At 42.7% G+C, this 27,945-nt stretch overlaps 1 protein-coding gene across 1 annotated transcript in view; it reads left to right on the top strand.

Annotated features, from left to right (window-relative positions):
- Positions 1-27,945, top strand: part of TOP1 (topoisomerase (DNA) I) — a 67,382-nt gene that overhangs the window by 31,545 nt on the left and 7,892 nt on the right. The window contains exons 4-14 of the mRNA XM_014941263.1: positions 9,509-9,635; positions 10,209-10,267; positions 13,040-13,135; positions 14,304-14,379; positions 15,616-15,713; positions 19,900-20,015; positions 23,344-23,465; positions 24,191-24,313; positions 25,735-25,922; positions 26,529-26,673; positions 27,687-27,830. Coding sequence (XP_014796749.1) covers positions 9,509-9,635; positions 10,209-10,267; positions 13,040-13,135; positions 14,304-14,379; positions 15,616-15,713; positions 19,900-20,015; positions 23,344-23,465; positions 24,191-24,313; positions 25,735-25,922; positions 26,529-26,673; positions 27,687-27,830 — 1,294 coding nt within the window. The remainder of the gene's footprint in view (positions 1-9,508; positions 9,636-10,208; positions 10,268-13,039; positions 13,136-14,303; positions 14,380-15,615; positions 15,714-19,899; positions 20,016-23,343; positions 23,466-24,190; positions 24,314-25,734; positions 25,923-26,528; positions 26,674-27,686; positions 27,831-27,945) is intronic.

Here is a 27,945-nt window from a genome sequence, read left to right as displayed (position 1 = left end):
TTTTGTAAGGAGTAATGTAAACCATCTTTAAATTTCCAGAATTCATTAATGATTTGATCTTACTTGTGTAGGAGTTGGAAATGGTCTGTGTATTTTTGAACTGAAAGAACTAATTGTGACTTATAACTTGAAGCCGCATGCTACTGATCATGTAAACAATAAATACCAAAACAGTGGAAAGGAGATAAGAGTGGCTAATGTGTTTTGTGAGGTGTAGCTCATGAGGTATGTAATCGTGCTTTATCTTCAAGTAACTCCTTCCTCCCTACACTGTTGCCTTGAAATCACTGCAAGGAGGACATGGTGTTTTCTAAGTGCTGTGCCTAAAGCTTCAAGTCACTTCCATTTATCTCTTAAGCATTCATTTGTCCTGTGAGCACAATATACTGCATTTTTGAGTCCCATAATAGGGTACACCTATGTGGATAGCATGACTGAGTGCATACATGTGCGTGGCATGTTTGGATAAGAAATGACAATAAAATTGCCTTGCTCCGCATGCCCCTACACAAAGTGGGACTTTGCTTCCCCAGGCTGACTGCAGCTTGTGAAAGTTTTCTATGAAGTGTTTTCTGCCTTTCAAAACCACCACCTTACAAATTAATGCTTTAGTGCTGAATCATAAGATCTGATCTTGAAGGTGGTACTTGGGCAGGATGATGTGGTACTTGGGGAGGACATGCATGTGCTGCTCTGGTCGGATCGCTCCTTCAGGAGTGCTCTAAAATCTTTACCCCCTTCACAAGGTACATGGCTGCTCACTGTAAAACCAGCTGACTTCTAAGACAAGCTTTTTAGAAATAACTGACTTAATAATTGAAATTTCAGCATTTCTTCCCCAAATCTTTTAATTTCAGCTGTCATCCTCTCGTAATTCCGTAAGTGTAAGTTGTGTCTGTGAGGATTAGGTTTAGGTAACTACTCTCTTGTGAGGGAGATAACCCAGCAACTCACGACATGGGGTGGAGGAAAATGTGTGGTCAGCAGGGAATTTCTTAGAGGGGAACTGCTGGAAGGACCTGAATGGACCATGTCTTGTGGCCAGGAGTCTGCCAAGTGTTCCAATGGAAAGTGTGGATCCTAGGACAGCAGAGGCCAGACCGGTGAGTTACAGGACAGGATGGGGAAGGCCTGAAGCAAGCAAGTTTCAGGTCAGGATCTGTTACTACAGTCACTACCAAAATACTTTCCTGGACAGAGCCAAGGTGAGCAGAGAAGTCTGAATTTTAGGATGATCTGTGTGACTGTCCAGTGTCCATCACTGTCGTGCCACCAAGCAGATGGGTGGCACTGGGGAGGGGGCATTTGATCACTTTGCCATTTTTAATAGCTTTTGATTCTGCCAAAGGGGGAGGAAATTGCTTTGTGGGGAAGTACAGGAGAATTGTCCTCTTCCAGAAGGGCTCTCAGCTGGAATATAGCAAGACCAAAAGCAAAATTGTTCTTGGGGGAAGAAAAGTGAGGGATCTGTGAATGCCACACTTCATTAGTTTTGAAAATCTTGGCTTAGCCCTTTGTAATAGAGACATCCAAAGGACTGGTTCTAGGTCCAGTTTGGCTTGGTACTTTGTTGTAATGGCTGGCACTGCTGAAAAGAGAGTCCTCATGCAGAAGTTCAGATGCAAATGGAAGAAGCGCAATGTCTGCTGTGCTTACTGAACAGGGATACTCCTTTTTCAACCTATGCACTGCTTGGGCAAAGGGGTTTTTTGATGCTGAGCAGGTAAATGTCCATCTTCCCTGGTGTTTTGGGTAATACCTGCTAGGTAGCATAGAGCTGACAGCAGCTGGTCATCAGCAGGTCTGCACTGCTTGTCCTTTTGTAAAAGAAAACTCCTCCTTAAGTTTGACAGTTTTTTTAAGCTCTTTGCAGTGAGGTAAGTGGTCAACATCTCTGTGGTACAAGAGGGTTTCATGGTTGCTCCCCATCTCATTACAACTTCTGTAAAGACTCTCCTGGGTTGAGGGCCTAGTGTTTATAAGCAAAGGTGATGAAGTGCCTCTTCCAAAACCCAGCCCTGCAGCAGAGGCACCGTGTTACTGTCCCTCCCCGGTGACCATCCAGCATCTCCAGCAAAAACATCAAAGTGCAGGGGACCACAGCAGACATCTGAGAGCCACTGCCCTGCTGAGGGTTGTGCCAGCATTTTTCAAAGGGGATGGTTCTTCACAGAAGAACTCTGAAGGAAAAAAAAAACCTGCCTGTTTGTACTGAAGTTTCTCCTTTGACAAAGAAAAAGAAGTGTAAAATAGCCATTAGTCTGTAGAAATTAAACAAAACATAACAAGAATGTGGGGTTTTCCAATGTTTTTTACCTGTGTGGGGAACTTTTAAAGCACTTGATAGGAGTCTGTCACCTGTTGCTAAATTTGAAAATCAATCCTTTAGAAAAGTTTGTTAGATTAATAGAATTGCATGTAAATCTTCAGAAAATCCACTCTGTGCTTCAGAAAAGCCGCTGTGTTATTGCGAAAGATGTGTTGGATCTTTGATAATTCTCAAAGAGGTTGAACAGTGCTTGAGCAGAAATCCAAGCTATTGTTGTTGGTGAAACTTGGGTTTTTACCTCCGTGGCGTTTTATACAGAGCGTGTGAAGAGTCCCCTAATTGCCTTCTGAGAAGTACAGCCCTGCATCGGACATGGGACATGGTTAAGAGCCTTTTCTGGTTGTGTTTGAAGCAGATCCTTTTCATGTCTGTCTGTAACAGTTTGACAATTTCATTTCCTGCCCTGTACTCAAAAAAGGCTTTTAAAATAAAACCTGCATCAAGAAGGCAGAATGACTCCAATGCAGGAGAATAAATGTTTCCTGTATCCAGACTCTGAAGGATCTAAACTGCCAAGATGAGTCTCAAAAATACCTAAAATAGATAATTTTGAGTTCATGTGGCAGAAGTGTGTGGAGTGGTATGTAGAACTTCTTAATTTTGCTTCTTGCTTTCCTCCTCTCCCACTCACAAGATGACATTTTTGTATCTTAACCACTCATTTACAGCTGTAGTAAACTGGGAGAGAACATTTGTATCCCTCAGATCTTCTCGATCACCCCTCAAGGAAAGAAAATGCAAAGCCCACTCAAGAAAAATCCGTATCAAAGGATAAATCCACATTGCTACAAAGCAATCTCTAGCAAGCAAAGTGTTTTCTTTTCTCAGCCCTGTACTTCCCGATTCCCAAAAGAAAAATCTAATATCCACCCATTAAATATAAATGTCGGTGGTTAAAAAAATGAAATGAAACGAATCTGATGTGGCAAGAGGTTTCTGATCTGTGGGAGACGAGCATTTCAAACAAGGAGACCATGTATAAGAATGGAATAACGGGGCCTTTGAAGCCAAGACTTGTTAGAGATGGGGTTTGAAGTGTTCACAGGAATAAGTGTCTTGTGTGTGGGGCTTTGTGCGGGGAGTGTGGGTGCAGGGAGGGCTGTGACGGGCACTGGGAGTGAAGAGGCTGCTCTCACAGCACTGATCCGGGTTGTCAACGTGACAAGTGTCTGAGCCGCAGGAAGAAAAATCTGTCAGATTGCATATTTCCTCCGTTTACTAAATCTCTTGTGATCACAGCCTGAGATGAACAGAAGTGTGGAACGCATAAGGGATTTATACACCCGATCGTCACTCGCAAGCTCTAAGTTTTATGGTTTTGCTAGGAAAAACACAGATTCCAGGCGTTTGCTAGTTGTGAATGAAGATAAATTTTCAGTTCAGACTTCTTGCACACTTCCTCTGATTTAGTACGTGATCCTGAACTGCTAAGAATTGGGGGCAGGAAGAGGCAGGGATATCTGATGTAGAGGAAAAAGCAATTTTAAAAAAAGATTTTAGCACCCCTGTTGCCTAGGGGGAAAAGGGGTTTGTTTTTATTCTCCATTTGAGTGCACAGTTCACCTTGATTAGCTTTCTAATGTCACACTGCCTTCCAGTAGTAAAAATTTTTGCTTTTCATTTAGTATACCTAATTTTCACGCCTCCATGGATGCATGCTAAGCCTGATCCTTGTCTCAACATGTGAATATCGTTCTACTTTCTAGTATTTTTACCAGCTGTTGATTAGTCCAGCTTTTTATCTCGTTCCTCTTGCTGAAGGCTTGATCTGTGAAAAGACTCCTTTCAATTTTGAGAAAAGCAGTTTCAGGTTTTTTTGGTGTTTTTTTTTTATGTATTGCTGAAATCCCAGCAGAACCAGTGGGACTCACGTGTTCGTTCCCCAGAATACCATATGATAACCCTCTACCAAGGAGCATGAAATCCTGGAAGCCAGCTGAAAACTTGTCCTTCGCTGGTGTCTGAAATGCTCCCTGCGCAGTCAGCCCTTCCTGGGTCTGCGTTAGTCTGAATACGGTCACAGTTTTCCATTAATGCTGCATTACGTCAAACGAGACGGGGGCTGCGTAACCTGTGCTCTGTCCCTATTGTGTTTCTAAGATTTCACTAAAATCACAGCTCCCTGTTATTTTACGCTTCAGCGGCGTCGCAGCAGCTCCCGAGGAGGCAAGCAAAGCTCCGCTTCCAGCAGGCTCTGGTGCCTGCTAGTAGCAGATTCCCAGTCACGAGCTAATTACAGCTGAGAAAATGAGAGAGAGAGAGAGAGAGGAAATAAGAGACACTTTAGATAAAGCATCCTTCCCAGCTTGTGATTTTGAAGCTGGAATGGAAAGGGCCTGGGAAGGGATTATTAACGTACATAAATGGCACCTGAAGAATGCGGTGTTAAATTACTGCAAAGCTGTTGTGGTTTGACGAAGGAAGCCGCCATCTGCACATCTGCCATTCTTTGGAAACACTTTCCACTTGTGACTTTCTCATGTGATGATAGTTCGAGCAGCTGCTGCCAGGTGCCTGCGCTGCCTTCCTCTCCCCTCCTCTTCCTCTCCTCCCTCCTGCAGCCATCCCCACAGGGAGGTGCAGCCAGGCCTTCCAGGGAAACGGCTGCTTCTCTTGCATTTACGGCTTCGTGTGTTTCAGCCTGAGCTCTCCAATGCCTTCAGATGTCCCTGTTCACAGGGAAAAGCTCAGTGGAAGACACTAAGCAAGCTAGAAAAAAGGCTGTAGTGCTTTAGGAGATGCATTTCTACTCATCATCCTTTGTCTGAACCAAACCAGTACCATGACACGTCTCTGGATGAGGTAATCCCTGGTTCTGCCCATATTAATGAGGTCTCCTACTGTACTTTGTTACCTTTAAAACAAAACCCAACAGTACAGGTTGTCAGCATTAAGGACCCTTTGGAGGTGCAAAGCTCTGATTGCCATTGCAGTGGTTCAACTAGTGGTCTGAGTGAAAAGGAAGATGTTATTTTGTCGGAAAGCTGGGTATTCCTAAAGCAGACTGTGAATAACTGTTTTATGATCCAGTTGTCCCCTTTTCAGGCTAATTTGCACTGAAGCTTCCCTCTATTTTGTGGGGATTTTGCTGTCCTACTTGAGTGACTTCAAGCTGGCTTGTTGGCAGAGGGGTATTTGCAGCAAAGGGAACAAAGGATCCACAGTGCTCCGAGATGTGAATTCAGGAAAAAATTATCTGAGTGCACACAGTCTTGAGACCTTTTTATTTGGTTGTGTTTGGTTTCTTTAAAGAAAAGTGAGTAATTTCAGTTTTGTATCGGCCAGGAAGACATGCTTCTGATCTTTAAATTGTTCCCAGTTCCTCCTAATAGCAGCTTTGGGATTATCTGGAAATAGCTTTCTGATAGAAGGCTGAAACCCCTTCTTCAGGGTAAGGATGGCATCCTGTTGCCCTCTCTTTTCTTTTGAGATTAGCGTGGTGGTTAAATTTTGTTCCCCTGGAGGCTCGTGTAAGTATTTTAGCCAAATGACAGACCAGAGCTGCTCAGCTTGCTGACCAAATTAATATCTGAGAAGCTTGCTTTGAAAAAAAAATAAATAAATTACTCTTCTCAGGACTGTTGCTTGAGGCCTTTGTTATCAGCTCATTTCCAAATGAGCTTTTCTGAGAGATGCAGGTTTCAGGCCCCTCTAGGGAAGAGGGGCTCATCCATTCAGCCTTGCACGTGGCAGAAAGTTTTGGAGTGAGTTGAAATCAGAGCTGTGGTCCAGTGTCTAGAGACATGGAGGGCTCACAAGCAGTCTACTTACAAATGAGGGAAAGAAATGTATGCTTTTTTTTTCCTTTTTTCATATTGGAGCAAGTAGCACACGAAATCAGATTTTTATCTGGGGAATTTCTTCCAGTCACATACCAGGAGCAGCAACAAGCAAGACCTCAGGGCCCAGCCACCAATACTGCTGCTTGGAAAACGAAGCTGCAGAGTGAAACTGGAGACAGAGTTTCATTGGGTTATCTGAGCCCACATTGCTTTGGTGAGAAATCTTATTGCTCGCTGCAGAGCAAAGGGGAAGGATAGTCTTGTGATTAAAAAATAAAAAACCCAGCAACTCAGACTGAGTCAGGAATCCAGACTTCTTGATTCTGAGTGCAGTGCTGAAAAAATCTTAGCTTTAGATTAGATTCTGTACCAGCTTTTGTATGGTGGCCACATACTCTCTTTTGAGAGCGATGTCATTTGAGCTTTTTAAGCAAGCATACATTTTTAGCCCTTTTTTTTATTCCAACTGTAGTGTGTAAGCATTCAACACATACAAAAATTGTCACTGCTTCTCTAGTCCAATGGAATTTTCTTATTTTTATTATATTAGCTTTGCAGGTGTAGATTGTTACCTATTAATTTGCTTTTAAACACATTTTGTGTACATCCCAGGGCTTTGTCAGTCACATATTAAAAGCTGGTGCTTTTGGCTGCTGGTGAGAACGAATATGGTGGTTTGTTTTTTTTTTTACTTTTTTTGCTATTCCAAACTACCAAGTAACAGACAATGTCATGAACTTTACCTTAACTCTATCGATTGCTGTGTGTACCAATGTTTTAAGATGCAAATTGTTGTCTGAGTTATTTCAGGCAGGATTTAAATATCAAATAAGAACAAGAAAGAGTCAGAAAACAGCCATAAGAAGATTGGCAGAGAACAAAATGGGCCTAAGGCTCGTGTGTTTGTTCATTGTGGTTTTTCCTGTATGATGATACACCTTTGTAGTTGTAAAACTTAAATCTTTTGCAAACAATACCAAGTCAGAACTTCCAGACCTCCCTGAGTTTAAAAACGATTAATGAGATATGTGGGATTTGTTCTTTCAGACTGTCAATAAGAATCTAGATGGAGCATAGGCAGATGAAATTGGTGGTTTGAGTCTGAGATAGCGATGAATAAACAGGGTTCAGAAGGTGGTGTGTCAGATCTGAGCAGGAGCCGCTCGCGGGTTTCTGAGATCCAGTGTCAGGATGTTCTGTGGATGTACTGGCATGTCCTCATCACACCATGTACACAACACGATCTGCTGGGTAAGAATAGTCTGCAGTTGTTGCAGCTTCACTCGCAGGCAACATGTGGTGCTGTGTGTCTTATCTACAAGAATTTCTAGAGTGCCAGTTGCCTCTTAATATTTAGATACTCCTTTACGGTTTTATATGTAGATAAAGAGGTTGGTAGGGGGTTAAAATGAAACTGGTTTCTCTTCCTACTGGTCTCTTTTAATGCGACACAGTAGGTGAATATACTGATTTCCTTCAGAGATGGATTTTCACGCTTTAGCTGCTTGGGCTCGGAAGGGCGGTGTGTATTTATTGGAGTGTGTGCTGCTCTGAGCTTGAATAATTTAGACCTTTTGGAGGTTCAGGTCCATTCGTGCTAGTGTTACGTGGGGCTCTGAAACTCTCCATGTTGGACTTAACTCCGCAGTTCTACAGCTGGCTGTAGGTTGGGGTGGTTGTGACTGTGGTTGCCTGCCTTTTAATCACACACAGGCTTTACAGGAGCTGGTTAACGTGCTGCTTGCTTTCTGCAGCCATCAAACATCCAATCCTTTTGCTGTCTGGTTTTTATGATAGAAACAAGACTTGAAGTGTATATTGTTTTTTAAAAATCACGCTCTTACCAGGTGTTCGAGGGTTGCTGTTTTTCAGGGCTGTGTTCCCCTGGATCGGTTTGGGCTTGCACTTGAGTGTTGAAATAACTGAAATAAGGAAGTCTCCTGTTTCTAGTAAAGCTGTGTCTTGTGTTGCGTAGTCCTGAGGAGAAGCAGTAGTGATGGGAGTCGGGTGCTGAGGAAGGAGGAGCATGAACTGCCAGTTTGCTTGGTGCCTGACCATGCCCAGTAGAGGAGAGCCCGATTTCCACTGTGCCTTTGCCTTGCTTAAACCCAGAGCGACCTCAGGGAGTCCACACAACCTTAAAAATGTTTCTTAAAGGCCTGTTGAATGGACGCCTTGCTGCGTGGCTTTCCACAACAGTGCTGCTAATCCTGCTGGCCAGTTCTTGCAGCTTCTATTGTGAGTCTGTTTAAGAGCATTTCCTCACTTTCTGCCTCCCAGGGTCAAGTCACTCCATGAGAAAACTCATTTTCATTTGAAAACGACCATGTGTCTTTCTGGGTGATAAGAAAAACTTGAAAATGCCATCCAGGTTTACCTAAATCACTCAGAAATCAAGAAGAAGGTAGAAACGGATTTTTTTTTTCTTTTTTTTAAATCTGTTTCTTCTCCTTGGGGGTGTTTCTTCATCTGTTCTGACTAAAGAACTTTGGGTATTAAACTTTTAATACTGCTGTCCGTAGCACCAGACTCTCGAGTAGCAGCAGACCAGATTGTCACCTGGAAACACCTTTGGTGAGTCCCTGTCCTGGTGGCAGGTCGTTTCTGCCACACAGAGCTGGGCTGACCGTGCTGGCAAGGCACAGCTGACGAAATGGCTCCAAGTGAGGACCACAGCGTTATTCCTGCCTTTTCTGTTTGACTTTGCATAAACACAAGGACATCCCGTATCCTGTTTGCTCTGGTTTTCCCATCTGTTTGGGAATAACAGAGATCAGCGGTTTTCTCTTTAAGTTCCAAAGATGAGAGCTGCTACGGTGACAAACTGTTGTCTGAGCAAAAGCTGACACGGGCATTGACAGGACCGGTGGCTTTATTCCAGTGACCTTTTACATGGACTAGAAAAACAGTGGAAAAGCAGAGACGGTGGGAATTCAGCCCAAAGTGTGAGCTCTTAAGTGTAACAGCTGTGGATTTCTTCAGCAGCCCAGGCTAATGGGGGTTTTCCTGAAGTGGAACGCTTGGCGGCTGTGGTTTTGTGGTATGTTCCCTCCTGTTCCTCTTCCTCTCAAGCAGAATGGATGGCATGTGACAGGAGACGGTGGTGGGTCTTCCTCCTAAGGTGATCCCTTATTTTGTAGGGTTCATAATCATCAAAAACTGTGACTCTCTACCTCTGGTGGTTTTTTGTATCCGGTATGTTCCCTCCTGTTCCTCTTCCTCTCAAGCAGAATGGATGGCATGTGACAGGAGACGGTGGTGGGTCTTCCTCCTAAGGTGATCCCTTATTTTGTAGGGTTCATAATCGTCAAAAACTGTGACTCTACCTCTGGCAGTTGTCTGTATCGGTCAAATCTCCTCCTGTTCCCCTCTGCAAACACACTCTCTTGTCTTGCAGTGAGCACAAAGATTCCTCGGAAAAGAAACACAAAGACAAGGAGAAAACCAAACACAAAGATGGCAGCTCAGAGAAACACAAAGACAAACACAAAGATAAAGACAAGGAGAAGAGAAAGGAAGAGAAGGTAGGTGTCTCCTGTGGGACAGATGAGAGGATGGTTGTGGTTTATATGGTTGAATGATGCAAACTCAGTGGGTTAGATGTACCTTATACTTCCAAGTTTTTGTCAATCTGGAGAGAACTATCCCCACACTGCCCACGCTGACCCAGAGACTGCTTTTCTGGAGTGCTAGATATGCACTTGTAAGGGCTTTAACTGCAGATATTGTGAACAGAAAGAGTTCCACAGTGGAGCTGTGTCCACTGGATCCATAATTTGTCCTCTGTTGCCTTTCCCTTTGTCAAACTCAGATCCAGAGACAAGGGAGAAAAATCTGTTAGATTACGTTTGTTCCATGCAAGGACAGACAGACAAGTTGGACAAACTGTATACTTAACTCCAATCTACTGAAGCAATTGGAGAGCCAAAAAGTACTGAAAATACTTACAGAAAATCTTGCCTTTTTGGTGGGTCACGTAGGTCACTGAGGGCTACAGAGGATGAAGATAGTCATAGTATCCTGTGTATGTTGCATGTTGGAAAAACATAAAGTGCTCTGGGCAGTGCTGATCAGCTGCTACTTTTTATGTTTTTCAGATTAAATCATCTTCTGGTGATATAAAAATAAAGAAGGAAAAGGAAAATGGCTTCTCCAGGTAAGAAATCGGATTGATGATCTGGAAATCATTGCAGTTTGACTACTTAGGTGCTCAGTGTTTGACTCCTCTCACTTGGTCGCGGGGAAAAAATCGGAATGCTTTTGACCCCTTCCTGCAATAGTCTTGTCAGTTACAGGAACTAGTAATTGATCTGCTTACCTAGTGACTGGGGATGGGAGCTGTGGAATACCTGGAATCTGCCTGCACATGCTGGGTTTGTCCAAGTATTAAATAGTTGGATTCTGCTGAGCACAGATTGAACTATGGAAACATTGGTAGCTGGAGTTGAAAGAACCTCTGTTCTAAAATTGGAACTTGAACCCTGCAGGCAGCCTTGTGGAGATAGGGCTTGTAAAGACAGTCCAGATTGTCTCCGAGTGGCTCTTCTGTATGTGACTGCAGCCTAAAGCCTTTGCAGAGGAGCGAGGAGTAAGGAGGGTGCTTGTGTGAAATCAGAAGTACCTTCAGAAAATGCCTAGGTGTCCTGCTCTGCTAAATTCCTGCTAACAATGGAGGCTCCTGGACTTAGGTGTTATATCAGTCATTGTGAAGTACTGCTATTAAAAACCTGAAGTGAGCAATTGAGAAGAGTACTTTTTTAATAATAGTTGACCAACTGAGATCTCCTGTGACTTGTTTGAATCCAGCCATTGGTTGTTCTGAAGGTGGTAAATCCAGTCCATGGACTTATTAGGAGGTCTGTGGTGTGGTGGATGCTTGTGTTCATATCCGTTAGGCAAGAAAAGCTTTCAGTCATGCGCCCGGTTTTACGAATCCACTTAAAAAAAATAAATCCTTCCATCTCACTGTGTTCTGTGGACTAGAGAGATTGGAGAAGACACTTCTGTAGTCCATGCCTGCCAGTTATTCTTTGCATATTTTGAATGTGCCCTCTTGACATGAGTTCCTCCATCTGTTTCATTTTCTTACGCCTATTTAAAAATGCAAACTAAGTAGTTACGCTTGGCACAGGGAAGAGGCGCCCTCTCCAGGCCCTTTTGGGGATACTCTGGAAATACAAAGCAATGGCGTTTAGGTGCTTCGTGGTGTAGGAGACAGTTAATAATAACTCTTTCTAGCCTCTGCTATTCAGCAGAATTCCACGCATGTGCTGATCTCACCAGGGACATTGAGTGTTCTCATATCAAGGTAATCAAGTCTTCCTTAGGTTCAAGAGCATTTTTTTATGTCTTTGAGGGGAAGCCTGAAGGAGCCATCACAATTGTGCCTTCTTCAGGGCCAAAAACTGGCTAAGAGTAAAGTAATTACTTTCTTTTTGTTGTTGCTGAAATGTTCTTTTACGGATTCACCAGAGAAAAATGTCCTCGCTCACATGGTTTTGATTTTCTTAAGACTTGGTAGGATGAGCGATGTTACAGTCTTGGGAACAATGCAAGTCAAGGTTCAGCTTGGTCATACAGCTCCTTTCTTTCAATTTAATCACACTTTATTTCCCGCTATTATAAAATGTTGCAAAATATTTCGGCATTAAAATAGACTAGATAAAATTCCTAGCAGCTTAACGGACAGTGGTTCTCAATTTCTGCCTGGAAGGCAGAATAAATTAAATGGGACAAATACTTCTTTTTCCATAGATGTTTTGCAACTGTCTACGTGCTGCAGACTTGTGTCTTAGTTAATCCCAGGCGATGCCACAGAAATGGCTTCTTCCAGCAGCACGTATCCTTTTCCCCTGAGTTGCATCTGCCAGCGCTGCAGTGGCTTTAGAGCTGTGAAAGAGCAAACTGCCTTGTTCTGCTTCATGGACACATCACCAGCTAAAATAAGACTCCAGAATGTCTCTTGCTGACTCTGAACTACCAAGCAAAATGCTGGGGTTTTTTCTCCAGCTCCATCCGATTGCAAAATCTGCATGTTGACTTGGAACCTAAGTCAATTTGATATAGAAATTGCTGATTGAATATGAATAGGAAAGCCCAGGATGGCACTGTTACTTTTTCTACCTGAGTGGAGCAGCGCTAAGTGCTTCAAAATGTAATTTTGGACTCTTTGAGACGTCTTTTTCCTTATGAAGATAAGTGAAATGCTTCTGTGAAATCTAGCAGTAATGAGTTTGTTTAAAGGGATAGTCTCTCCTATACTTATATTCTTTTTTTTTTTTTCTTAGTACGGGTGTATTGGGACATTATGGCTGAAAACATCGAGCCTAATTTAATATTTGCGGTCTGTTGAAAGGGACAGGATTATTTGCTTCCTGCAGTTTGGGTAGTGAAAAGAGACTGATCAGTTTAATTTTGCCAAATCTTTGTTTCCTTTTCGGATTTTCACATGCCTCACTATTTAGTTGGCAAAAGATTCAGGGGAATAGCTTTCAAATCTTTGCTTAGTTGATAATAGTTTTCTCTCTTATCAGGCTCTATAAGGGTATTGAGTTGAAACTAAATAATACCCTCTATTTGACTGCCCACACGTGTGTATTTCAGTTTTGGTTTAAGAATGTTTGAAAGTGCTGGAAGCTACAGTCTTTACTCAAAACCTCAGAGAGACACAGTGAAATCTAAGCAGTAGAAATTGATCTTGATGTTTCTTGAGAAATGGCAAATGCATAGACGCTGAAGACTCTTGTCCTGTGGATATTTGGAGAATGACACATCTCAGCTCTTTATGGTCTCAGGATGTCAACACATTTCAGGACTGGAGCACTTGCTCACTTTGCAGACGATCATCTCTTAAAACTGAGTTGTTTCTGGTTTCCAAGAAACTTCATTATTGAAGTTAGAACCACCTTTCTTTGTTTATTTTTTGTAGTCCTCCACGTATTAAGGATGAACCAGACGATGATGGGTTTTATGCGTCTCCTAAAGAGGACTCCAAACCGCTGAAGAGACCTCGAGAGGATGATGAGTAAGTGGCGTGGGTGCTGGTGACTTGGACCTTAACCTTTAGCTTAAAAAAGATAACATTCAGGGAGCAGGTGGGGTTTCAGGTCGTTAGCATGAATTTGTTCAGACAGATGACTAGAGGTCTGAGACCAGACTCCTTATGCTGTTAGAAGCTCTCTGTGAAATGTTGCAGTGCTAGTAAATAAAAAGAGGAAAAAAAAATCGTAAGGTAGGTAGAGAAAAGACACGGATGAAGATTGCAAAACATCAGTCTAAGGAAGTGAGGTGTTAATGCTGGCTGAGTGGCTGCGGTGGTTTCTGTTGGGCGAGGAAATGACTGCACAAGAGGAAGAAAATGCATTGTCAGCCTGTTTGGGGGAGTGGGGGAGGTTTGCCTGCACTGCTTGGTATGATCCGCCTTAGACTCTAAATACACGGTGGGTCATGCTGGGGAGTTTTGTCTCTAAATATTGGAAAAGCACACATGGAGTTTGCCTGATATAGTAACCTACCCAGGAAAATAAAAGCCGATTACGTCACACTGTGGTCGGTCACCATCTACGTGCATCCAGCTCATTAGAGAGTGTGACATTCTTAGCAGTCTGGAGTTAAAGGGTTGGAAGAGTTTAACCTTAATGGTGTTCTGTCCCTGTGTGGTATTTCTCAGCTTCCAAGAGAGATGGGTGTGACATCTTCTCTTTTGTGTAATCATCTGCTGCCTTCTGTGAAGTTCTTGTGATCTCCCATCTCATGTCTGCAATGGAAAGATTAAGAATTTGCCAGTAGTCAATTTTGCTATTGTTTGAACTAGTGGGGGATGCAGAAAGCGAGCTCTGTGGGCAGATCCCAGACTGATGACAGGAAAGGGACTTGGAGGTAGAACATGCCACAGAGCTTTTGCCCATTTATCCCATCCCCTGTAATCACTGGGTGGCTACTAATGCTTTATAATCGATCCTTCATCAAGGAAGATTTTTGCTTCAACAGTCTGAAACTTGTAGTGGCTGTTTTGCTAGACAAGGATTATTCAGTCTTCAGACATTGGGGCATAAAATAATATTCTTTAGAAATCAAATATGCCAGAAATATTGTGAATTTATGCACACAAACTTTGTGTGTGTACGACTTCTCTTTATTTTTTGTGCTGAAAGCTTGATTATTTCCATCAGCTGGTCTTTCTGTTCTTACAGTGCTGACTATAAACCCAAGAAAATCAAAACAGAAGATATTAAGAAAGCAAAGAAAAGGAAACAAGAGGAAGAAGAGGTAATGTGAAAGATGAATTTATTTCTATGATCTAGAGGAGCCAGGCTGATGATTTGGTGTTGAATTACGTAGAGCAGGAGGAATGTGATTCAAGAGTAGGGAGGCAGGGGCCAGTCTGGGACAGAGCTGCATGTGATAGAACCCCATCTCTGGTCCCGAGCCATAAAAAGTCAGGAAAACTCTCTCTCTTACTGTTAAAACAACGGATGGAGAAGATGCCTCCAGGATGTGAACTTCCAGCTTATTCCAGGCCATTCGCTGTGAAACAAGAGGAAGAAGAGGTAATGTGAAAGATGAATTTATTTCTATGATCTAGAGGAGCCAGGCTGATGATTTGGTGTTGAATTACGTAGAGCAGGAGGAATGTGATTCAAGAGTAGGGAGGCAGGGGCCAGTCTGGGACAGAGCTGCATGTGATAGAACCCCATCTCTGGTCCCGAGCCATAAAAAGTCAGGAAAACTCTCTCTCTTACTGTTAAAACAACGGATGGAGAAGATGCCTCCAGGATGTGAACTTCCAGCTTATTCCAGGCCATTTGCTGTCCCTCTGGTAGGTTGCAGAGGGTAGAGCAACCTTACTAACAACATCTGGTAATTGAAGAGATGATGTAGCCCAGTTCAGAAGCTTGAGAGATGAATCCAAGATCACCTGCTAGAAAGACATTTAAGGCTTTTAGATGTAACCTAGGGTGCAAATTTCTTGTGACGGGACTCAGCGAAGAGAGGGCAGCCATCATTTCAGACTAATGAACATCTAGGAAAGATACCCTTGTGAGGCATTTGCTGCAAGGGCCTCCTGCCAACAGGATTCATTCTTTAATTCATTGAAAGTGTCTCTATACGTTCCCAGCAGCCACTTCACAGCATTGTAAGTGTGCTCTGTAGCATTTCCCACACTAGATATGCTAGAGCAGGCCAAGGAGGGGGTTTCTGTAACTAAGTGGCCCAGACTTGCTGCTTATCAGGTGAGGCAGAATAACTAGCTGTGTGTGCACTTGGCATGTCCCGAGTGTGAAGTAAAAGAATTTGGCTTTAAACATTACGTGGCACCATCGGCAGGCTTTGACTTAATAGGATGATCTAAGAGTGCATTTATGTAGAGAGGCCACAGGAATTCAGATGTTTGTGCTCAAACTTATATACCCCAAGAGAGACAGTCTTTTAGTTTTATAATGTCTTTTCAGGCAGGGTGGAAATACAGTAGCTTTTTCTAACAGTTCCTTACTCGTTTTGCAGGACAGCAAAGCAAAGAAAGCTAAGAGCAAAGATAAGAAAGTCCCTGAAGCAGACAAGAGAAAGAAGCCGAAAAAAGAAGAGGAGCAAAAATGGAAATGGTAACTATATATCAATGATGTAGGCTGCCCTCTGCACCTGGGCTTCCCTCTTACCTCCTGTGCTGACTCAATAAGCACATCTGGCTTGCTTTCATTGATTCATGAGGATTTGTTCATGAGGATAATTGGCTTACGGGCAGTAAGCTCCAAATAAATACCTCATTCACTATGTTTATCCTCTCAAGAAGAAAGGAAGTACCTTTTTTTGTATACCTAAGACAAGAAATAAGTTTTTTGTGGTTTGTTTCTTTGGGCTTTTGGTTTGGTTTGGTTTTTTTGTTTGGTTGGTTGGTTTGGTTTGGTTGGTTTTGTTTTGTTTTTCTTCTATCTATAGAATGTAGAGGCTACCCATAATGATCAGATACCGGTGTTCTTGTGCCCAGAACCTGCTCCCTGCTGACGCTCTTCTGAGCCGTGTGAAAACTTGTGGGCTTGGGGTATCAGCAGGAATATATAAATATAAGCAGATCTATTAACTAGTATTCTAGTAGATCTTACCTGTGTTACATAGAGGGTAAACATGAGAGGGTGTCTACCTTTTTATTCTAGCTGGATGTCAACTGTGCGCCTCTCAGAGCTGGTTCTGCCTCTGGCACAAAATTGAAAGTTGGTCAAGTGACCTTAAGCTTGGACTGTTTGGAAAACGAATTTTGAAAATAAGTTTTGATTGGAAAGCACTTTCTGTCTTGCCCAGGATCCTAAAGTAACGTCACTGAGCAACTGAAGTTATGCTTTCACTCACTTTTCAGTTTTTTTAGATCCTTTTTAAAATAAATCTGAATTTTGTGGTTCATTTGGAAGAAGGCCTGTCCCGCCTGTAGTGCTCTGTGTAAGAAATGTGCTGGTTTTTTTTTTTTTAACTATCCACAGTAATTTAAGCTATTGCTGTTGCTGGATTTGAGGAGCAATTGCTTGTGTGTTTTGAAGTTTGGGCCTTAGTACTTCCCTCAGTTTAATGTGTATGTGGTTTTCAAAAGCATATGTGTTTCCTGCACTGCTGTAATCTCCTGTAATGTATTTTTATGACCTTTTGGGGATGATGTTTCCATGAGCGTTTTCTTTTCTCGGACCATTAGGCTATTTTTAATACATCTGTAGTGTTGGGGAAAGCCTCTGCAATTTTCTTCAGTCCTTTCAGATTCAGTCTTTTACCCCTTTATTGTCACTCTTATTGATTCATCTTTAAAAAGAAAAATTGTTCTGTACTGTTTATAGTCTCTGCATATTTCTCTTTGATTGTCACAGCTCCCTCAGAACATCAGCACTTGCATATTTTTTTCATACTTGTATAATCTCTTAGAAATTTGGTTTCCAGGCCCCTCTGCAATTTACTTTTTTCTTGCCCTTCGACAGCATATTTTTAATGTGCTTTGACATTAAACTACAGGGACATGAAGCAATAGGAAGCTACAGAAGGTCTCTAAGCCTTAAGGATCTGTTGTCTTTTTGGCTTTTTCTCAGCTGCCCTTGCTGGTTCTGTCCAACTTAATATTCTGTCATCGCAGCTCCCTTTTATTGTCGTGTGTATCCTTCTCCAGAAACCCTTTACTGGAAAGCTCTACCGTTCTCCCCCCGCCTGCCTTGGCAGCACAGCCCCAGGTAGCTGTGTTAAACTCTGTGGTTTGTGCTTACTGCTGAGGAAAACTGCCTCTGAAAGCATGTTTTGCAAAATTTGGCAGTAGGTAACTGCATCCTTCTGCTGATGTTCCTCTCATCCATCTGCAGCTTTGTATAGCGTGTCTTTGCTGGACAGGGTTTCATCTGCACTTCAGTTGTCTCTCTTAAGGGCATTTTTATGTTCCATCTGAATCAATTTTCTGAACTCCTGATACCTTTTTTTTTTTTTTTTTTTTTTTGGCTGCTTCCTCGAGTGCTCGCTGCCTTGAGCGTTTTCATCCTCACTTCTGTGAATACTTGATGCTAGACATTCCCAAGGCATTGGCCTTGTTCATCACCATGTGGAGCTCTTTTAGAGGTCATTTTCACACCCTGTCAGCGTGTGAAGAATCTGTGACCCAGAAGTATACCTTAGGAGCACTTCTCCCACCTTGTGTTACAGCAAGTTCATTTCCTTGAAATAACATATCCCTGAGGTATATTCTGTTTTTTTCCTAAGAATCTTTTCTATTTTCATTCAATTGAAAACCCCTCCCGAAGTCTGCCTTCCTGAGCCACCACAGCCTTAGACAGGTTTGATATGGGATTTAATCAAGGAAACTGTATGACTGATTAGCACAATTTCTGCTGAAATCAGTCAGGCAGCTTTCCTGATAGGCAGCATTTTCCTTGCTCCCACAAAACCATGTGTAGAACGTTGCATTAGGACCTTTTACCTGCGTCCTTTACAGAAGAACAGGAATGGGTGGAGGAATAGAATTTCACATCGAGTAAATACCAGAGTGATAAATCTTAAAAAGCCTCGGCTGAAAAGCAAGAATGACAAACCTGTCCTGTAAAGTAGTAGTTACGGTGAATGATCCCCTCATTTTTTCTTACTGAAATAAAAGCACTCATTGTCAGAGAGGATAACCTTTTTCTGGCTGGGAGAAGAGGCGAATGGTTTAGATTTATTTTGCTGGAAGGAGCTTCTGGGTGGAAGAACCTAGGCCTGTGTTTGACAAAATATTTAGATTTCTAGCTTCTAATTAATTTAAAAAAAACAATCATTAGGAATGTAAATATTTGGGATGTAGACTTCAAATGTCAATATTAGTTTCTTATATCAACATAGTTTACTCAAGCCTTTTTCCCAGGCAGGGACTGAAATCTAGCAGGCAGGTTTTGTGCTGATGGCTGGGGTTGTGTGCTCTGCTGTTAAAGATGTCGCTGAGCTTCTTGTAAGAAAAAAGTCAGGTCTAGTGCTGCGGTCGAAGGTGGTGCCTTTGTGTAATGCTATGGGAATGTCCTATACCATTGTTGTTCCTAAAAGATTGAAGCACAGGCACCGGTGAAGCATTTTGAGTGGCAGAAGCTCTTTTTCCCTCTCTGTACCTTTTATCCTCTGTACAGTGAAGCTCGTGTCTCGGTGGGGATGAAGCGAGCTGTATTTGTGCATCGCAGTTCTGAGGTGCAGTACATGCACATCTCAGCTGCTCTGGCACCCAGGATGGGACATCTCCATAGGGCTGACACTAGAGGGAAGCTTAAATATTGTGGTTGTTTTTTTTTATTGTCATGGCTGCTCAACAAAGTTGTCTGGGCAATTCAAAGGCTGAGTCCTGTGACAGGTTAATGGTCTTCCAGTTGATTAATCACAAAGATAAAATAGCCTTTCTCAGCAGGGAATCCTGTGCCTGCAGCATGTAGCAGTAATGTTCTGGGAGTCATGAAAGAAGTAGAGGGGAGGAGTGTGGGGAGGGGTTGGTGGCTTGGGCGCAGGGTGCTGGGAACTGGGGGGAGGATACTGGCCTGGTGGGACCCCTTTTCTCTGTAGATGAATTGCTGACCCTGGGAGTTTGTTCCCTTGGAATGTGGGATTGGTGGCGCCTACCTTGCTGTGATGTGATACCTCATGCATCATCTGCAGAACATTTTTATCGGGATACTTTAAGGCTAGTTTGCAATTTTCCTGTGCTACTCTGTTTTTCTTCAAGTATGCTTTTCTTACCCAAAGAATTGGAATGTATTTAAAATGACAGAGCAGGTTTCTGTCTCCGAGCAGGTTTGCTCTCATTTAGGTCGTAAATGAACATCTGTTTCTTTATCTCTGCCCTTAATGGCAAACGTGTCCGCATCTGAAAGCAGCTGCATAATATGCTGCAATTGTTTGGCTTTGCTGAGCTGGCATCCTGGACCTGATGTTAGATCACAGCTGACTCTAATTTGGCATGATCCTAGCTGTTTTACAAGACTGAATTCTTCATTTTCTTAAGTTCTAAGCTTTTTCAGCTGTGTGATTTTCGTGGAAAGAGCAGCAAGTGGGAGGTGAGGTCTATGGTGCAATCAGATAACCTGTGACCCAAGGTGTTCTGTTCATGGACATGGCTGGGCTATTTTTAAAAAAGGAGGGGGAGGAAAAAAAAAAAAAAAGAATTTGTGACAGTGCATTGAATATTTGTACTTGGTATGTGCCCAGCAAAGCAATAATTGCTTGCTGATTTTTTTGTAGCATACTCTGATACCCACATAGTAATAAAATGAAGATTAGGAGCTTAAAATTGTATTGGTTCATATTTCTCTCTTGAAGGTGGGAAGAAGAGCGCTATCCCGAAGGCATTAAATGGAAGTTCCTAGAGCACAAAGGTCCTGTATTTGCTCCACCATATGAACCTCTGCCTGAAAATGTCAAGTTTTATTATGATGGTGAGTTAATCTGTGTTTCCACTTGCTGGGAAGAGAAATAAACATTCTCAGGGTATTGTGGTGTTCTTCCGGGGACTGAAGAGATGAGGAGGTGGTTTTGTTTTAGTGGTTAGCTTAAAAGAAGTTCCTCAATGGAGAAGTGAAGGAACAATCTGTAGAAGTAAAGGAAGAGCCTGCTGAATTCTGCTAACCAAGCTGACACAGAGATGAACTTGTTCTCGCTCTGCTACAGTGATAAATCTTTCCAGTTCCTAAACAGTGTGAGAGTGTCTTATGCCTGAGAGCAGCAGCATATAACCAGTAGAATATGTAATTGTGGTTATTTCATCACTGGTCACCTTTAGATTTGCTGTGTTTCCTTTAACCCTATGAACTGCAACTTTCACCGTCTGTGAGGAAATTCGTGATCATTTGGTGGCATGAGCAGAGTAAAAGACAATTGAATTTTGATACAGATGAGTAGGATCTTGTAGAAACACATGGGATGACCCTGGCCTCAAGGACACAGCCCTCTGGTGTAAGTCATGGTCCCAGTCACTGACCGTTGTGTGTGGTAGAACTAATTGATATGGGAGTCTAATATGCTGGGCTGACTGGTTGTTAGAGGCTCATGTGGAAGGGATTATATGATGTGATTCCTGCTGGAGACCAGACTTGATGACCCGTGTGTTTTCCTTTTAGTCCTGTGATTGTGTTAAATGAAGGATCAAATTGACCCAGGATTGAATTAAGTGGGAGGTATTTGAATGGATGAAAACGTAGTTTTTTGGTGAAGGGGACATCTGCACATGGAACTCTTCCAGGAGCAACGTGCTGGTTTTGTGTGACACGGTGTTTTTAAATATTGATAAACAGGTGGCATTCATTTTCAGCAACAATGTAGTGAAATAAACATTTTTTCATCCTGTTAAAGGCTATCTCCAAGCAAACAGCATAGTGATCAGGGATGCATACAGGCTTCTTTCTTAGGGTTTGATAAGAACTTGATACGAGGTTGGAATTTTTACCCTCTATTGAAGAATGTATGATATCTCTCCTGCTGTCTAGAGAAGAGAAGAGGGACAAATTGTACTGTAGCTATCCCTTCAGTGCAGGTAGAAATAAGCTTCTCTTCTATCTAGCCATCTATTTCATGAAACCTCTAGGAAGTGCAGGGGTTTTTGCAGCCTCTGTCATGGCAGAAATTCATCAATAGGCTCAACAATTACGGGGTGGGCAGGGGGGTTCTGGCAAATTAAGCCATGACATAAGTCTTCCTTGAGAAACTAAGAAAAAAATAATGAGATGTCTGATTTGCACAGCAACTGCTGAGAGCTGCTGTCTGTGCTCACGAGGCGTTGTCTAATTTCAAGATTATCCCAGGATGATTTGTAGGGCTCGATAATCACGCTCTGGCTGGCCAGCCGGCTGCAGGAATCTCTCCCTCGGCCAGTGATTGAGTTGTGGTGAGATTCCCTGTTTTCATCTCCTGTAACGACTGCTGGAGGTGCTGTTAGTGCCCACAGTGCCAGGACTCGGTAGAGGAGCTAGAAATGCCAAAGCCACCTTTTAGGACTATACGTTTGAGTGACTGTGGGTTAACAAACTACAGCTCGTGCCCCAGAGGTGGGTTGAACTTGCACGTTTTTCTGTAGATGTGGCAAGGTAAGAGCGTGGGGTGGGAGCTGCATTTCAGTCATGGCTGTGTGGCATCTTCTGCTCCTTATGTCCCCCCGTTGCTTTTTGGTTTTCAGTTTTTACATCAGGTAACTAATATTCACACCTCCGCAACAAATCTCTTTTTTTTTTTTTTCCTTTAAATGGCCAGCCCCGTCACTGAGAGCCTTTTCAAACCTTTGTAAAAAAAAGATGAAATTGAGTCCGATGAAATTGAGTCCTATGAAATATGTTCTAAAGCGATTAGATAAAGGTGACTGAGCCTTCAGCTATTTGGGGAAGATAGCAGTCATTTCAGCCCCATAACGTGTTACTAACTCGATAGCCTCTTCCAAGCTAGACTCGCAGCCTGGAACAACCGTTTCCCTTGCTCTCTCTCCCTTCCCCCATTTCCTGTTATAAGCAAACAAATGCTGTATTTTAGGTTGCAGCTTAAAAATTGGCAGAGTTACTGGTGGTTTAATTTAATTGTGGAATATTCTCAGATCATTGGGAGGACCTTTTGCTAAGGGTTTATAGATCTTGAGGCTTTATGGCTGACTCCCATGCTTTAATTTTGGAGATGATGCAACTTTTTCAAACATGTAGTAAATCAAAAGCATGGTATTTTTTTCCAAGAGCCTAGAATCACCGGTAGTGTTTCTTGTATTGACTTTTGTGCAGTGAAATGGTCGTTTAAAAATCCACAGGTGTTGACTGTCTGCCAGCCCATTGGGACTTTAAACATTTCTTGCAACTAGCTGGAGATGTGAGCTGCATGCAAAACCCTTCCCGGGGATCACTGGCACCTCCCGTGTTGTCAGGAATGCGATCTGGACCAAAAAAAGATGCTCGATGGGAATGTTAGATGTGGAATCCACGGCTTCGATGTTGCAGCAGCCTGTTTTCCCCATGTGTTTTAAAGCCTTCCCTTGCAGCAGTTTCTCTTTGTGCTGCAGCCTGGCAGACAAGCTGAAATGTCGCCTCTCTGTTCGCTGAAAGATCAGCCTTTCTTAAAAATAACTACCTTTTGAGCCTGGTTTGGAGACACAGGGTGCATTCCCATGGCAAAGGAAACTGTTTAGCACAATCCTGATGTGTTTCCCTGCAATGAAGGGGAGTTAAATATTTGGCATCGCTTCCCAGCCTGATTGTGGTGTATCCATAGGAAGGGCTTTTCCTATGGAAGAGCTAGAAATAGCTGAAGGCGAGAAGGGGTGTTCCAAAGCAGAGTCCCCCTGTGGGAAGAAGAAGAATACAGAGACTGTATTTCCCATATGTCTGAGTGCCAGAACATGAAATTTAATAAAATCCCTCGCCTCTTTCACTTCAAACAGCAGTGTCTCCCCAGGAGCGTACACAGCACGGGGGTGTCTCAGCAGAGGGTTTCCTGCAGGAGGCCTTTTCCCCTTCCTGCCCTGCATCTCTCAGACCTGCCTCACATCAGATTGCTGTGGCTTTTTTTAATGTTTAGATTCCAGAGGAAACTTTTTTTTGAAATGTTTATGATGAAAGTCAAGCAATTCTGCTCTTCTGTTTCCTCTGTCCGTCCAATTCGCAGTACTATGTAGCATTTTTAAGAAGAACTTCTCTGTGGGAAAAATACAGCATATTTTGAGGTAGTTACTATGTCCTCTTTCTGGCTTCAATTCCTGTTTACCATTTTCTTTAAAAAGAAAACCTTTCTTTGTAGGTAAAGTCATGAAGCTGAGTACCAAAGCAGAAGAAGTTGCCACGTTCTTTGCAAAAATGCTTGATCATGAGTACACTACAAAGGAGATCTTCAGGAAAAACTTTTTCAAAGACTGGAGGAAGGTATGAGCGTGGTCCTGGGCTGCGGTGACTGCAGGCACGGCTGAGGGCTCCTCAGCACTGTCTGCTGGGAAGGAGCTACTGTTCCATGCACAGGAGAGTTAGCTTATGGCAACTAAAAGCTACCTCAGGTTGTAGCTGTGAAGTTTCCAGTCTATCCTGTAGTTTCACCAGGAAGGGCCGTATCATAAGTACTTCTCTAAACCAACAAAGTCAGACTTCTTCCAGCCAAATTTGCCTGTTACAGCATGACAGGGTATAGCTGATCTGACGGTTATGTGCCTTGTTAAAGAGCCAGCTTTATATTAGAAGGAAGCCCCTTCCAAAGGCCTAACAGTAAGAACTTCACCTCGGTCATCAGCCATGAAATCAAACCTTTAGATCAGTTGATGCAGTTTCTCTAGATGGGTTACTGGATTTTTCTCCCTATCCCTCAGCAGTCCCAGCTGCTGTTGAGTGTGAGAGCACTTTGGGAGGTGGTACAGCATTGTCCAGTGCTCACAGAGATCAGACTGCTGGAAGGCCAGCACTACATACTCTCTGCTTCTTGTCCTTTTCTCTTTGACCTTAGCTGGAGTGAGCATGTGCAAAAATTTGGGGATTCCTGGGGGTTTATTGTGAGAACCTGTCTGTTGTTCCTCTTTAAACTGCCTGGGATAGGGTAAGCTCTACTGTGCATGAAAACTTACTATATATGAAAACTTAAAGTGCTGCTTTCTTTCTGCAAGGAAATGACCTCTGAAGAGAAGAGCACTATCACCAACCTCAGCAAGTGTGACTTCACCCACATGAGCCAGTATTTCAAAGCTCAGTCGGAAGCTAGGAAACAGATGTCCAAGGAGGAAAAACAGGTACCAGAGGGAATTCTAGGAGACTTCTTGATTCTCAGCTGGCTTGTAAACATCTTTGTGTAGTCATTCCTCTGCCTGCCTTGCTGTTTATAAGTTGGTGTTTACTACTTTCATCTTAACTGAAGGAATCTTTACTGTGCAGCTCATGTAGGGCAAAGCCCTGTGTTTACAGCTGAATCTTCATCCTGACTTCAAATGATATTGATAGTGCTAAGGCTCCTGATCTTGTTTAAGTAAAGAGAATCAGAGGTGCTGCCTCCTCAGGAGCGTTGGTCCTTGGCCAATAATGAGCAGTGGATACTCAGTTAAAGATAGATTTTCATTTTAGATGCTCCTTGAATTTGGAAGGCAAATTTGGGGATGATAGAAGGGTTGCAGCTATGACAGTAGTGAATAAAATGAGAGTACAAATCTTAAATATTTGGTAATGCCGTTTTCTGAATAAAAAATGAACTTTCTTTTCTGGTAGCATGGCTACAGTGGCTTGCGGGGAGAGAATGAAATAGTTTAGATGACTGAGACTTACTGCAATGGAAGCTGGAAACTTGCCCCAAGTTCTCAGTTGGTCTTTTGCAACGCTACAGTAATTACCCTTTGAATGAGGGGCCTGGTAGCCTGGAATTATGGCCTTTGGGGTCAGAGGGGTCCCACCAAAATAGAGAGCCCGTGTCTTACTGCTGTTTCCATCTGATAAAGGTGCGGGTGAGCCCTTCTCAGTCTCATCCGTGGTAGCAGGAGCAGAAGTGGCTTTTTTTGGCCACTGGCACACCAGCGCTGTCTGTGGGTCAGATGTTTTATTTTGAGCTGCAATGTTTTTATTTTTCCTTCTATGTAATTAAGAGTTCAAGCACAGAAGTATGCAGTGAAATCTCAGCACATTTTTACTTAGGAGACTGTGTTCTGCTTGTGAGACCATTTGCTGACACAGGCTTGACATGTGGCAGGCGGGAGACATTCCACTGCCTGGTTTCTGATGCTGAGTTCAAACACTGAAGTTTTAATATGTAAACAACAAAGATGTAAAGTCCAGTGGAAGTCAAATGCTGAATATAGGCTGTAAAGCAGCAGTGCTGTGCTGGGGCTGCCCTTGTAGCTGTGGTATGTGGATAGAGGTAAATGTCTCTGGTGGCAAAACGGTAGCTTTCTTCACCAGCCCTAATCTATTTCCCTCAAATACAAGTTTTAAGAGAGTTTTCACACATTCTTTCCCCTTTTCTAGTTTGTTTGTGCTGCTTGCATTTTATGAATGCTTTTCCGGACAGTCTGTTACTCTGTGTGTTGATACAGATGAGGATCTGGTTTTGAGTTGGGTTTTCAGAATTAGTATGGTGCAAATATCAACATTTCATAAATCTTGGCATTTAGAGGTATGTGTGTGGTGCTGGGTAGACCATATCATCTTTAACTTTGGCTTTTTGCAGAAAATCAAAGAGGAGAATGAGCGGCTATTGAAGGAATATGGTTACTGTGTGATGGACAACCACAAGGAGAGGATTGCCAACTTTAAGATTGAACCCCCAGGTCTCTTCCGAGGTCGTGGCAACCATCCCAAAATGGGCATGTTGAAGAGACGCATCATGCCAGAAGACATCATCATTAACTGCAGCAAGTGAGCACGGGGGGCTTCACACCTTGGCTTTGCTTTCTAGATAGGATAGCTTCTTTTAAAAAGTCCTATATAGATTGATATTCAAGCACGCAGAAATACACATGGTGTTTATCTTATATGGATAAGAAACATAGTCATGCAAACAAAGACTGGGTCATGGGTTTGATGTAGAACTTTCTCAACGTTTCTTCTTCCTCGTGCCAACAGCCTACATCTGCTTAAACAGTCTTTCCTGCTAGTATTACCAGAAATTAATTTTCTTCTAGGTAGGTTGCCCTACTTTGTCTTCCTTGATGTTGAAAGCTAAGGTTTGGTGGGCTTCTCTTCAGTCTTGTCCTGATAAGTGTCCACAAATCAAAGCTGGTCCTAGCAGTGTGTGTTCCCTCCTGTAGTATAATTCTTCAGCAGATACATATCGATAGCAGTTACATTTCTGATCTTTGTTCGGTATGATTCAATTAATTTCCTGCTCATGGAAATATATAGTTATGTTGCCTCAGTTTCTTTCCATGTTCTTTCTTTGTGTGACGATATTTATTACTTTATTTTGATACTGTGCAAGTCTCTTTAAATAGTTTTTGGTTGTTGTTTTTTAATTCTCTGCAGGGATTCCAAGATCCCTTCACCTCCTCCAGGACACAAATGGAAGGAGGTCCGGCATGATAACAAAGTTACCTGGCTGGTGTCATGGACTGAGAATATCCAAGGCTCTATCAAATACATCATGTTGAACCCTAGCTCAAGAATTAAGGTAAAAATCTAGTTTAAAAAAATACATCTTCCTGGTCATGTCTCCAAGAAGCAAACGTAGGGCTAGGAGAGAGATGGGAAGTAAAGCTGACTCGTTATTTCATTCTATACTGACATCGTTGTGTCATTCCTAGTAGGAATCCTTTACTCTGTGTAAACCTAAAAGGAAGCAATTTGTCCAAAATCAGACTTGCTGTGGTGGATATTTTACCTATTTTTGCCCCAATTTCCCCTGCCTGATCACGTAGTGAAGTTCTTACCACGGGTTGCTAATTAGTCAGTTGTAAAATGAAACTAGATGGACTAGATGGTCTCTAGAGGTCCCTTCTGACCCCTACTGTTCTGTGAGAAACGTGGCCAAGCTACTGGCTGAGAAGGATGATAAAAGGAGCTCATGGCTGAAGGAAAACAAACCCTGCTGAGGAGCAAATAACCAGCCACTGGATCAATTCCATAAAAGCAGTGATAAACCTATTGAAAGATAAGTAGCCTTCAGTTTCAGGGGTAAGATTTAAATTCTTCTCATGAAGTTTTTTAAGAGATTTTTTTCCTCGATTGGAAAATGGGTTTGTCCTACAAGTATAGGGAAAAATCTCTGTTCCTTGTGAATTTATGCCCTCTTTTTTTGCCATGGCTTGAATATAAAATAATGATGATGAACTGTTGGTGTTGCTTTTACATTTTATGGGTGTTTAATTACACAGCTGAAAGAACATAAGTGTCGTCTGAATAAAGCAGAGGAAATCATTTATATGTTGAGAAGCATGGAAGACATAATGTCTTTTGTGTCTTTATAGTCGCTTCTGTGGAAGCATTTAATATCATGGAAATCTGAATTACCTACAGCTGCACGGCGGTGGAGTTGGAAGCCGAGCTGCTCAGCAGCAAAATCTCAGTGCTTTTGTACAGCGAGACCCATTTGCCACACGCAGAGTTACAAAGCCCTGAGATGCAGATTGGAAGCAGTCCTTTGCCTGCTTTCTAATGCTGACTCTACTCCAACCTTCCCTGCAGGGCGAGAAGGACTGGCAGAAGTACGAGACGGCCCGGAGGTTGAAGAAGTGCGTAGATAAAATCCGGAATCAATATCGAGAAGACTGGAAATCCAAAGAGATGAAAGTACGGCAGCGGGCTGTGGCGCTGTACTTCATTGATAAAGTAAGGCCCCTTCTCTAGCATATTCCTCTTACCTTTCCCCTCCTGCTGGGAATCCTCAGGAATGCTGTGTGTCCGTTCCTGAGGCAGAGTTGAGCCCAGTTACTAAGGTATCCCG

This window comes from Calidris pugnax, unplaced genomic scaffold, assembly GCF_001431845.1.
Source record: "Calidris pugnax isolate Ruff unplaced genomic scaffold, ASM143184v1 scaffold55, whole genome shotgun sequence".
NCBI lineage: Eukaryota > Metazoa > Chordata > Aves > Charadriiformes > Scolopacidae > Calidris > Calidris pugnax.
The sequence above is the reverse complement of the archived record's forward strand: the minus strand, read 5'-3'. Positions and strand labels throughout refer to the sequence as shown.